Here is a 12,620-nt window from a genome sequence, read left to right as displayed (position 1 = left end):
GACAACAGAAAGCTCTGAGAGAGATGTTAGTTTTGTGCAGAGTAAAAGTAAATTGTTGTAAAATTTGTTAGATTTAATAAGGGGCTATTTGTATATAAATATGAAAGAAAACTCAGTTGAGATTGGGGAAGCGGATCTACCCGGTATTTTTGTAGAGAGGACTTTGGCTTTGATTAAACCCGACGCTATTGATCAAGCAGATGAAATCGAGGATGTGATCCTACGCTCAGGATTCACTATTTTGCAGGTAATAAACAAACTGCAACATGCATCAGATCTTAGATGTATCTGTGATAAAAAACTTATAGGATATAACTAGAAAATGTGCATTAAAACAACAATATGAATGGTGCACAAATCAAAATGATAAATACATTTACAAAGCAACAATAATTAAAAACTATTTTACTTTAATAAAGTATGGATAAGAGATGAACAAACGAGGGCCCATGGTCTAGAGATGACCCATAGTGAGCATGGTTTAAATCATACTGACTTGATAGAACTTCAGTCTGGTTCCTCTACACATATGGAGAAGATAGCCTGTAGTGACCTTTGATTTTAACTATAATGATTTTTGACATTAGAACATTCTGAGTGGTGAAGTGAAGAACACTGATTTTCTTTATCATGGCACCTTTTAGTGGGTGGATTTATTTAATAGGCACATTTTGTCCTCAAAGTTGATGTTAGAAGCAGGAAAAATGGGCGTAAGGATTTGAGCCGTTGGACAAATTGTGACGTCTAGACGACTGGGTCAGAACATCTCCAAATCTGCAGCTCTTGTGGGATGTTCCTGGTCTGCAGTGATCAGAATCTATCAAAAGTGCTCCAAAGAAGGAACAGTGGTGAACCAGCGACAGGGTCACGTGCGGCCGAGGCTCATTGATGCACGTGAGGAGCGAAGGCTGGTCCGTGTGGTCCGATCCAACAGACGAGCTCCTGTAGCTCAAATTGCTGAAGACGTTAATGCTGTTAATCCTCCATGGGTCAGAACTGTTTTGGCAGCAAAGGGGGGACCAACACCGTATTAGGCAGGTGCTCATAATGTTATGTGTGATCAGTGTAAAACTATAATGCATGGACATTTGGTGATGAGGATGAACTCCCTTTTAGGTCTGGTTCCTCTCAAGGTTTTTTTTTTCCACATATGGAAATTCCATTGTAACAAACTTTATTAATTCCAGTCCAAATCCATCTTCATGGTTCTTGAGTTTCTGGATCTTTAGACTGTCATTGTGAACCATTCTCAGCTGCATAGAGTAGTTTCCAGCTGATTAGGTAGGGCATCAAGATGAATCATGCAAAACCAGAAAGAATAAATTGACAAAATCACTGGTACCTCAGGAGTACAGAACTTAACAGAGAGGTCATGGGGACCAGGAAGAAACCTAGTTTGATCCCTACAGGTTTGCTGATCATACATATGACCTCTTGCTTTGTAGCAGGGGCTGCAGGAGCAGTGGGTAGAGGTGGGCTTAGCCCAGCCAAATTTGCATCTTGCCTGCCCAAAGCTTGATTTAATTTTTTTAAAATAACAAATAAATGTGATGTGACATTTTTTAGGGTTAGATAGATGGATGGATGGAGAGAACAATAGCTAGACAGAAAAAAGGGATATGACTAACAGACAATACAAATAAAATTTCAGGTTGGTTGTAAATTAATAAAGTGTGAAAAAATAATAATAAAAAATATATATAAAAAAGTGCCAAAAAAAGAAAAGTGGTTATTTAAAATTCTAATGCTGTCTATGGGTAAGTAATGAATTGAGAAAAAAGAAAAAATCTTTAAAAAAAAAATGGAAACAGTTCTATAAAAGTGGAAAAAAATAAACTTTATATAATGTTATGATTTTGTACTCAAGTTTAAAAATCGGGTTGATAAGTCGGTTTTAGATTTAATTTTATTTGACTACTAAACTGACCCAATAAAAACAAGATTGATGGAGTTTAAAAACGGTTAAAAAAAAACTATTTCGAAGTTTTATCTTTTAGAAGTTGTTTTTATTATCACTGATCGGGTTTAGTTTCAATTACATCGTTACACATTTTGTTGGAGACACTACCCTTGTTATGTAGTTGAATAAAATATTAAGCAGAAGTAAAAAAATAAATAAACCACAATTATAGATGGATAGAAACTGCATTAACTACAGTGTGTAGCTTGAGAAGGTCACTGCAGGTGATGGATTGGCGTAATCCATTTTTCTCCACTATGATGTTGATGAATGTGATTGTATTGTATTGATGTATAGCGTACAGTGAATTGCTTTGGAGTAATGTAAATATCTGTAATAAATGGACATCTGGTGCAACCCAGATGAGGACTGGTTTCCCTCTTGAGTCTGGTTCCTCTTAAGGTCTCTTCCTTATGCCGTCTCGGGGAGTTTTTCCTTGCCACAGTCTCCGCCGGCTCACTTATCAGGGACAAACTTACACTTATAAAGAACATCTTATTAATTTTTATCACCACATTATCTGTGTAAAGCTGTGTTGAGACAATGTTAATTGTCAAAAACACAATACAAGTGAATTGAATTGAATTAAATATGTAGAAGTACAAGAATCAATACTGCAAAATAATCCCTCAGTATTGTATAGTGGAGGAGCCGAAAGAAGTATTGTATAGTATCGACTCTAGTATTCTCTCAAATATTCTATACTCATGCAAAGTCAGATTAAAGTAATTTGATTATAAACACAGAGGAACATCTGTCATTGGAATAATTTGCCAATTCTCTATCTTCTCTCATCACGTCAGAAACGTAAGCTTCAGCTGAGCCCAGAGCAGTGCAGCGATTTCTACACCGAACATTATGGACAGCCGTTTTTTCCGAGTTTGACGGCGTTTATGAGCTCCGGCCCGATTATAGCTCTCTCTCTAGCGAGGCGTCAAGCCGTCACAACTTGGAAAGACCTGATGGGACCACGCAACTGCACCAGGGCCAGAGAGACACATCCTCAAAGGTAACAAATTATTTTTTATCTCTAACACCATAAATAAAAAGGTGGAATACATGATTTTGGAAATTTGACTTCCAGCTCAAAACGCTTGTGTGTGTTTGGATTGGCTTCCAGTCAGTTATTTTACAGTCCAGGTAGTTTCTGGAGTTAAGATCCCTGAACATATGCAGGAATAGGACAATGGGTCTATCACTATTTATCACCTTTAAAATGAGGAATATTCAACATATAGATGATTATTCATTTCTGATCATCAGAAACTTTAGTTTCATTTTATACTTATTTAATGCTCATTGTAGATAAAAATTTGTGTACATGAACAGTGAAATATGAAGCATAGATTTAAAATAATAATATTTTAAAATACAGTCAAAGAGTTTTATTTTATAGAATTTATAGGCAAAAATATTTATTTTTTTTAGTTGATATACATGTTTGGTAAAATTGTTCAGATGCTGTAAATTGCATTTTATGATCACATTTTCATGGTTTGGCAAAATCCAACACGGAGGCCATTCAAAAAGCAAAAGAATACAGTGCTTTGGAAACCATCTGAGAGGAACATTATTATTCACGTCTGTGTAAATGCATTTCAATTATCAGCACAAAAAAAAAAATAATTGGACACAAGTCATATAATAAGTAAATATGATCCTATTGCTTTCTGTATATTTGCCCACAAGTTCATAAGGGACTTGCAAAAATCACTTTATTTTCATACATATATATATATATATATATATATATATATATATATATATATATATATATATATATATATATATATATATACACACATTTTTTTTTTTTTTTTTACTTTTTCAGCTTGAGAGCGAAATTTGGGACATCTGACTTAAGGAATGCTGTACACGGCAGTGAAACATCGTCGGCAGCTGAAAGGGAGATCAGGTTCATGTTTTCCAGCAGTAAGTAATAATTGTCTGTCTGTCTGTCTGTCTGTCTGTCTGTCTGTCTGTCTGTCTGTCTGTCTGTCTGTCTGTCTGTCTGTCTATCTATCTATCTATCTATCTATCTATCTATCTATCTATCTATCTTTCTAACTATCTGTCTCAGAGATGGCAAAAGCACACACATCCTTCACTTAAGTAGAAGTACAGATACTTATGTTTTGATATTGATCATGTCATCAAATAGATTCAAACTAAAGTAACGAGTCTGGTTTGAAAATGTAAGAAGTAGAAAGTACAGATATTTGTGTAAAAATAAGTAAAGTAAAGTAAAGTACTGATACCAGAAAAATCTACTTAAGTACAGTAACGTAGTATTTGTACTTTATTACTTTCTATCTCTGGTGTGTCTATGTGTGTTTGTGTTTGTGTGTGTGTGTGTGTGTGTGTGTGTGTGTGTGTGTGTGTGTGTGTGTGTGTGTGTGTGTGTGTGTGTGTGTGTGAGAACCTATAAGATAATTGAACATTTTCAATCTACCAGTTTTAATGAACTTATTATTATTACTTGTTCTTTCTTGTCTGTGTTTTAGCAGTAATTGAGCCCATTCCCAGAGGTGAAGCTGCCACAGATTACCTGAACAGGTGTATTAACCCAACACTCCTTACTGGCCTTACTGAGCTCTGTAAAACAAAACCAGCCGATCCTTTCGTGAGTAATGATTATCACTGAAAATGTATCAATTTGATTAATTTAATCAATAAATATAATTTTTTACTTCTCTAATGTGTATTTTGTCGTGTGTGTTGTCCCCAGACTTGGCTGGCTGAATATCTGATACAAAACAACCCAAATAAACCCCAAATAAGTGAAGAGATTGCAGATGAATATGCAACTTAAATATAAATGACTACGTTTCCACTGTGAAGCACGGAGGAGGAGTTGTGATGGTGTGGAAGTGCTTTGCTAGCTGATAGTTATCCATCATTGAAGACAAATTTAACCAGAGCGGTTGTGCAGTAATTTGTTTTTGTTTTTAACATGACCATGAATTCTTTAAAGAATAAAAAACATAAAACATAATCTGGGTTATTTTACTACTAATTCCATGTGTGTTCTTTCATAATTTGGATACTTGTGTATGTTAAAAATTAAAAAAATAAGAAATAAGAAGAAGGTGTGTCCAAACTTTTGACTTATGGTACTGTATGTGTGTGGCTTTTAACCACGTCCTCCCTGAAAAAACATGCCTGTAGGTGGGAAGAAGTGTGTGAATGACTTGACTCATCTTTTTTTAGAAGATTGCTCAGTGCTGAAGGCAAAATATATTGTGAAGAGGTGGATCCAAACACTGTGTGTTTCCATGTAAAAGCATGTAGCATCCAAAGTGAAAACAAACTAAAATTACATTTTGTTATCAGGGACATTTATGATCTTGACGAAATGGCTAACAACATAGACACTATTTTATAGACTTAAATGGAGAGTTATCCAGTAAATTATGGGGTGCCACAAGGTTCAGTTCTAGGACCCCTACTTTTCACAATATACATGCTTCCCTTGAGAAATATTATTAGAAGTCATGGGATTAGCTTCCATTTTTATGCCATTGATACTCAGCTATATATCTCATAAAAACCATTACAACACAATTGGCCGAATTAACTGAGTTTGTTAGAGAATTAAAAGATTAGATGACGCAAAATGTCCCAAGACACAGAAGCTTTAGCATTTCAACCTGCATTTAGAAGCATGTTCTGTAACTACTAGTTATAAATATGGCTAAGCTAAGAAACATGTCTATATCTGATGCAGAGAAGCTCATCCATGCGTTCATGTCCTCCTATTGTAATGCATTACTAGGTGGATGTCCTGCTTCATTCATCAACCCCAATCTCATCCCTACACTGGCTACCTGTTAAGATAAATGGTTTATCGCCCATGTATCTCTCTAGTTTTCTAACACGGTACAATCCGTCACGCTCCTTGAGATCTCAAAACTCCAGACTTCTAGTAGTTCCTAGAATAGCAAAATCCACTAAAGGTGGTAGAACATTCTCACATTTAGCTCCTAAACTTTGGAATAGTCTTCCTGACATTGTTCGGGGCTCAGACACACTCTCCCAGTTTAAGTGCAGATTAAAGACGTATCTTTTTAGTTAGTTCTACACATAACACACATCACATCATAACCTTGTGCTCCAGAACATCTTATCACATGCACATTACCAACTTGTGCTTATTAATATCATGAACAGCAGCTACGCTAATTCCTCTCCACTGTTTCTCTTTCTCTACCCATCCCGAGGCATTTTGAGGTTGCACCATGCTCCAGTCGTGTCCCACCTCGTGAAGATTGTGGACCTTTAAAGAAGTAGATGCCCACAAACATCCGGAATCTAGAGACGTATTTGGATTCCACCCCATGTAGAGTTTAGACATTGGACCTCTTTTGAGTGTTTAAAGGCTCTGGCATGGAGAAGCTGGTGTTGGATCTGTGAGGATCTCAGATGTTGTGCTAATTTATGAGTTGCTCAGTAGCTCCTATATAAGACTGTAGAAAGATCATTACTCGTAATCACACACTTTAGTCTTGATGTCACCCAAATGAGGATGGGTTCCCCTTTTGAGTCTGGTTCCTCTCTATGTTTCTTCCTCATAACATCTAAGGGAGTAATCAATCATCAGTAATCAATACACATCATACACCATAACTCAAGTTCTGTAAAGCTGCTTGATGACTTGAATTTATAAATATAAAGATACGTCTAGAGTTTATTTACACGTTTATTTATTGAGGGGGTAAAAACCTCCATGTGGATGAAACCCGCGCATTCTGCTTCCACATGGAGAAGCTTGGAAGAGGTTCGGATTGTAGCGCGTTCGGGGGCGGTACCAAGTGACGTCAAGGGGACGTTTCTGATTGGCAGGACGCTATGACGGGCAGGTCAAATTGTCGAATGATAGGCGTCCTTGTTCGGATGCCCGTTCTTCCGTCCAGTAATATAACCCCCTCTACAGGCCGGTGCCTTCAGGAAGGAGTCCTCCTTTCTTTTTTTTTTTATCCGGAGGATCTGACGGATTTTCTTTTTTCCCCTTTCCCTATCGAAAAGCGTAACGCTGTGTGGCTTCCCCCCCTTTTTCTTGTAAGTTGTTGTTTATATCGATGTTTTATTATTTATTTTTTTTATTTATTTAAGATGTGCGCGTGAGTGCGGCTCGAGCGCGGTTACATAACCGATTCTGAGATACATGGCGGTTATAGGTTCCGTGGTGAAAAAAAAAAAAAAAAACCGTGAGAAATGTTTTTCATTAAAAATTATTTTTTTCGATGGAATAGATTAATTTAACCGACCATTAATCAGTGTGGTGTTTTAGACTGTTGATGGTTTTGATTTTTGTTATCGGAGGAGGTTTTATGCTAGGCTAGGCTAGTCAAAATGGTGGCCGGCGTGTAGCGCGAGGTAGCGTGCACGCGCGCAGTGTGTCTCCTTTTTAATTATGTAATTTTAAATGCGTTTTGTTTATTGCGATTTCGTAACAACAGTATTTTTTATTTTTTTTTTAGACGCCATGGCCGACGCAGAGCAGCAGTTCATGGAGACGGCGGAGAACGGATACGAGGACGAGGAGAACGGAGCCGAAGGATGCTACGGCGGTGAGGACGACGGCGAGAGCGCGGCGCTGCAGGCCGAAGCGGGCGCTGAGGAAAACAACGGAGCCGGAGACGGCACTCAGGACGGAGACGGCGGCCGGATAGAAGCCAGTAAAAGCGAAGAAGATGCAGGGTATGTAACGATTTTACTCGCTCATATCGTGATGTTTTAGTAGTATAGTCTTTTGTCCGCCCCCCTTCTTCTCCATACACTCCCCCTCCCCCTCGTGTCTTTTGTTGGCGCCATGTGTTTTTTTTTTTTTTTTATAAAACCTTCACGGGGGGGATGGGCACTCGTTCACGACACCGAATCGACTCTTCTATCCCAGCCATTGGGAACTAGGAGTCGACTCGTTTCCGAACGAAGTCTGCGCACACGATGCGGGAATCACGTGACTGGATGGACTAGGACACGGGTCCGGGTCGCACAAAAATAATAGAAACGTTGTTTATTGTATATTGTCTGCAGGCGTTTTCTATTTATTTAAAATGCTATAAATAAAATAAGCACTAGTTTTTCTGACTACACATTGATAAACTAAGCTCGCATCATTCTGCATTATAGTGTGTGTGTGTGTGTGTGATGTATGTATGTGTATCACACACACAATCTTGGCTTGCTTGTGCAGAGATTTGGACATTTGATCCATTAATGCAGCACAATGTTTCATATATAATAAATGCAACTTAACTTGCTTTAATGCAGAATCAGCGCAAGCTTTAATTTATCAATAACTAGTGCATCAAATTGGCATATACGTAAGTGGTTTTCTTTTATTTAGAATGTGAGGTTTTTCTCTTTTGTTGTTGTATACCCTGGTATCAAAATGAGCATCTTCAGCCCTGTGTTTGGGGACCCCTGCTTTACTGCTGGAAGTGCTGAAGCATATTTTATTTGTGAATAAATAAATGAGATCCCAAATTAATGAGTGGATGAATAGAATTGTTTTAGTTGATTACTAAATATATTTAAAACTCTGGATGGTCCTGCAAGAATACAATGTTTTTCACACTGTCCTCTAAAGTGAATTTAATCACAATAATTATAGTCAGTACCATTCAAGGGTAAAGTACTATTAAATCGAAGGTGGTATATCTGTTCTATAAATAAAATATGTGAGACTTTTAAATAGAATGGTGCTTTCAGTGTTTATAAAAGTGTCTAAAAATGTTTTTTTTAGTTGAGACATCTTTCTTCAATTGTCCTATATCCCAACATATACCATGCCATAAAAAAACACCTCTACCTAAAGTTAATGCATCAAACTCATTTATTCCTCCAGGAAAATGTTTGTTGGGGGACTCAGCTGGGATACTAGTAAAAAGGATCTCAAAGATTACTTCTCTAAATTTGGTGAGGTGACTGACTGCACCATTAAAATGGACCCAAACACTGGACGATCAAGAGGATTTGGGTTCATTCTGTTCAAAGAATCTGCAGGTGTAGAAAAAGTAAGTTTGTGGGTTTTTTCCCCCTCATGCAGCCGCCAAAGTTTTGCCCGCAAAGCTGATTGCCATGCTTCCTGTTTCCTATCTTCTCTCCAGGTGCTAGCACAAAAGGAACACAGGCTGGACGGGCGGCAGATCGACCCCAAGAAAGCCATGGCTATGAAGAAGGAGCCGGTCAAAAAAATCTTTGTCGGTGGCCTGAACCCGGAAACGACAGAAGAAAAAATCCGCGAGTATTTCGGTGCCTTCGGAGAGGTAGAGTCTCTGCTATTTATACGACTTAAAAACGCTGATAAAAGCTTGTTTTAACACCGTGGGTTTAACCGTATGTATTGTGTTTTTGCAGATTGAGACCATCGAGCTTCCGATGGATCCAAAGACGAATAAAAGGAGAGGCTTCGTCTTCATAACCTTTAAGGAGGAAGACTCAGTCAAGAAGATCATGGAGAAGAAATTTCACAATGTCAGTGGAACCAAGGACGCAAATGGCAAAGAGAGCCTGGTGAGTTTGTGGTTCGGCACTGAAAGTGATCTAATGCTTGGATGGGTTGAGCTGTGTCTTGGATGGGTTGACGAGCATTTTGTCCTCCTGCCAGTGTGAAATCAAGATTGCACAGCCGAAGGAGGTGTATCAGCAGCAGCAGTATGGCGGACGTTTCGGAGGTGGGGGCAGAGGCAGGGGGCGCGGAGGTAAGCAGTCGATATGAACGCTCGTCTCAGTAATATTTTTGTTCGTATAGCTTAAGTTGTCACTATTGATAACTCCGGCTTTCCGGATGACGTCTTGTATTGCAGGCCAGGTTCAAAACTGGAACCAGGGTCAAAATAACTACTGGAATCAGGGCTACGGGAACCAGGGCTACGGCTACGGCGGGCAGCAAGGCTACAGCGGATATGGAGGATACGGAAACTATGACTACTCTGCGGGCTACTACGGGGGTTATGGGGGTGGATACGACTACAGTAAGCGAGTTCGGTCTCCTTTGGTTTAGTAACACCCAGAGTAGGGATATTTAATTTCTTGTTTTCCTTTTCGTTTGCAGACCAGGGCAACGCAAATTACGGCAAAGCTCCAAGACGTGGCAGCCACCAGAATAACTACAAACCATACTGATCGTGTTGTGCAGGTATGCCACATAGTTTGATTTGACTGAGGAAATTCTGTCCTGTTCATTCTTACAAGTGGATTGATGTAAAAATAAATTTCTAAATGCATGTGACTAAGTGCGTTTATATTTTTAAGTTGACCTTATTTGTTGACACCCCCCCCCCACCCCAAAAAAAAAAAAATTGTAAAATTGTCATGTTATCTAAACAACCCTGTAAATAAAAAAAAATGGGGTCAAAAAGGGTTCAAGGTGAATTAAAATTCTATTAAAGTACATGCATCGTTAAGTCATTGTTTTTGCGAGCTTGAATTTAAACAACTCTATTTTGGTCATGTGATGCAAACAGAAAACCCTAATCATTGTGCTTAGATTGTGTACAAAATCTTATGTAATGTGGTGATTATTTTTAATGAAGGTGGTGTCGGAGAGGAACCTGTGACCTGATCCCAGCCGATCCCTGGGCTTCATTCTTTTACTTTTACTGGATGTAGGCAGAATCTGGACTTCTGCTCAATTTTTGTACAGACCACAAGTGAGGAACCGGGGAAAGCAAATGTCACTTTTCACGTTTTCATTTTATACCTTTTTTTTTTTTTTTTTTTGTCCATTTTACATTTCCAGAGATGGAAGTGTTATTTTTACTGTACTTTTTGGTACCTTTTTGAATCTAATGTATTGTTATGGTTGTATTTTACGTCTCGGCTGCATTTACCACACACTTTGCCCTGGCGCTCTCAAATAAGTCATTTTCATAATAAATTCATTGATTTTTTTTTTTTATTATTATTATTTTTGGTGGTTTTCTTTTGTCCGTGTTCCTAGCTATTATTTTCATGTGCGCTTGTTGCAAAGATGCTTAGTCTACAGCGATCAGAAAAGGGATTGTAAGATTCAATTTCATTTTTTATTTTTTTTTTTTTTACACCCCTGTATTAGTTTTAGGAGATCCTCCATCATGTTAGTTAATTTAAGAAAAAATAAAATAAAAAAGTGGCTTTTGTAGTGGTAAAATTATACCTCAGCACATACACCTTTATCTGTAAGATTCACTGGAAACTCATTTCTGCAGTGTCCTGGACAATTTGGTGGAAATAAACTTGGTTTTTAAGATATCTGTGGCGATGTTGAATATTTCTACCCGATCATAAAATGGTCTAACCTGTCATATACAGCTCCTGTTCAGAAGTAGAATTAGAGGTTCTTTCTTCTGAATTCTCAAATCTGGCCGGTCAGATGGATATTTTTTGTAATACGCTGGTCGTCTGATTCATTTTGTTTTTGGTGTAAACGAGAAAGTTGTCTAGACTCAGTTTTTATAAGTAACTGTAGACATGGATCTTTATGGATACGGTAGAAGTACATTTTCCATTCAATTTATGGACAAAAGTATTGGGACACCAGACTGTTCCAGCTTAATCTAGTTCATCACCAAACATTTCTGGATGTGGTAGCATTAAATTTTGCCAACCCATTGAACATGATCAGGCTTCCTTACCTTACATCAGAATCTGACTTTACTCACTGTGGCTGAATGAACACAAATATCCACAAGCTCACCCCAAAACCTAGTGGAGCATCTTCCCAGAGGAGTGGAGATTATAACAGCAAATAAGTACTCAATGGTGAATGTACATGGCACATATCAATCTTATGGCACCCAAACTATTTGGTCTAAATACATGCATTAATAAGCATTCAGTATTACCACGAACAAGCATTACGTAATGGTGTCAAAACCATTTGGCAACTTGTGTATGATGAATATCGGAGAACAATCCACATGATCTCACTTCCGTGCCCACCGTAATCGGCAGATTTGGCTCCTGCAGACTTTTCCTAAAGATGATGCAGCTCAAAGGTCACTGTTTTGACACCATTGTAAAGATCCAGCACAGACGGTGTTTGACACGTTTTGGGAAAAAAAAAGACTTCCAGAAGTGGAGGAACGCTGAGGGTGGCACATTGCTGTTCAGGGGACTATTTTGATCCTCTTTATTTATATTGTGGAAACATAGATAAATAAAGTACTTTCTTGTGAACAGAGCGAGGCCCAAACCTCAAATTATCTGTGAGGAAGATCTGTGAAACTGTCGAAACTAAAATAATTCCTAAAGGTGTGCAAACCTCCGTAGTCAACTGCACATCACATTCTGTTTTCTATCTAACTCCTGTCATGACCTGCACCCAGGCGTGTATATGTGTGTGTTTTTACTGATTTTCTGTATCAGAATCAGTGTCTTACATTCAAATATATTGTGTCCATGATTATGTATTCAATTATTCCCAATAGTCCATTCTCTTCATTACTCTTTTAGAGTGTTTTAGAGTTTCTAGATCAGATTTCAGTCATAGCATCATTTAATGAACTGTGCAGGCTCTTGATAGCTTCAGATCTTTGCTGCTTTAACCAATCAGACTGCTCTTTGGCCACTCGAACGACCCTTAAAAGGATCCAAAAACATCAGCGTGTCACTACAATGACTAACGGAGGAGAAGAAATTGATTTGACCCGCAGATACGCTTTCCAAGACGGAC

The 12,620-nt window shown here is 38.1% G+C and overlaps 2 protein-coding genes across 4 annotated transcripts; both read left to right on the top strand.

Annotated features, from left to right (window-relative positions):
• nme5 (NME/NM23 family member 5) lies at nt 1-4,984 on the top strand. Of its 2 annotated transcripts, none has more exons than XM_083560143.1 (5): nt 1-247; nt 2,764-2,969; nt 3,792-3,892; nt 4,468-4,583; nt 4,689-4,984. In XM_083560143.1, exons 1-5 carry the CDS (start codon nt 101-103, stop codon nt 4,770-4,772), a joined length of 654 nt encoding a protein of 217 aa, XP_083416269.1. In that variant the 5' UTR covers nt 1-100; the 3' UTR covers nt 4,773-4,984. The 2 variants fall into 2 exon arrangements, with proteins under 2 accessions (XP_083416269.1, XP_083416268.1); XM_083560142.1 differs by having other exon boundaries at nt 4,465-4,583.
• Nucleotides 4,985-6,851: 1,867 nt separating this feature from the next.
• hnrnpaba (heterogeneous nuclear ribonucleoprotein A/Ba) lies at nt 6,852-11,195 on the top strand. Of its 2 annotated transcripts, none has more exons than XM_083560061.1 (9): nt 6,852-7,018; nt 7,441-7,660; nt 8,811-8,979; nt 9,073-9,231; nt 9,323-9,478; nt 9,573-9,666; nt 9,772-9,939; nt 10,020-10,103; nt 10,501-11,195. In XM_083560061.1, exons 2-8 carry the CDS (start codon nt 7,446-7,448, stop codon nt 10,088-10,090), a joined length of 1,032 nt encoding a protein of 343 aa, XP_083416187.1. In that variant the 5' UTR covers nt 6,852-7,018; nt 7,441-7,445; the 3' UTR covers nt 10,091-10,103; nt 10,501-11,195. The 2 variants fall into 2 exon arrangements, with proteins under 2 accessions (XP_083416187.1, XP_083416188.1); XM_083560062.1 differs by lacking the exon at nt 6,852-7,018 and adding an exon at nt 7,311-7,336.
• The last annotated feature ends 1,425 nt before the right edge of the window (nt 11,196-12,620 follow it).

The sequence above is a fragment of the Silurus aristotelis genome (genome assembly GCF_946808225.1).
Source record: "Silurus aristotelis genome assembly, chromosome: 14".
NCBI lineage: Eukaryota > Metazoa > Chordata > Actinopteri > Siluriformes > Siluridae > Silurus > Silurus aristotelis.
The sequence above is the reverse complement of the archived record's forward strand: the minus strand, read 5'-3'. Positions and strand labels throughout refer to the sequence as shown.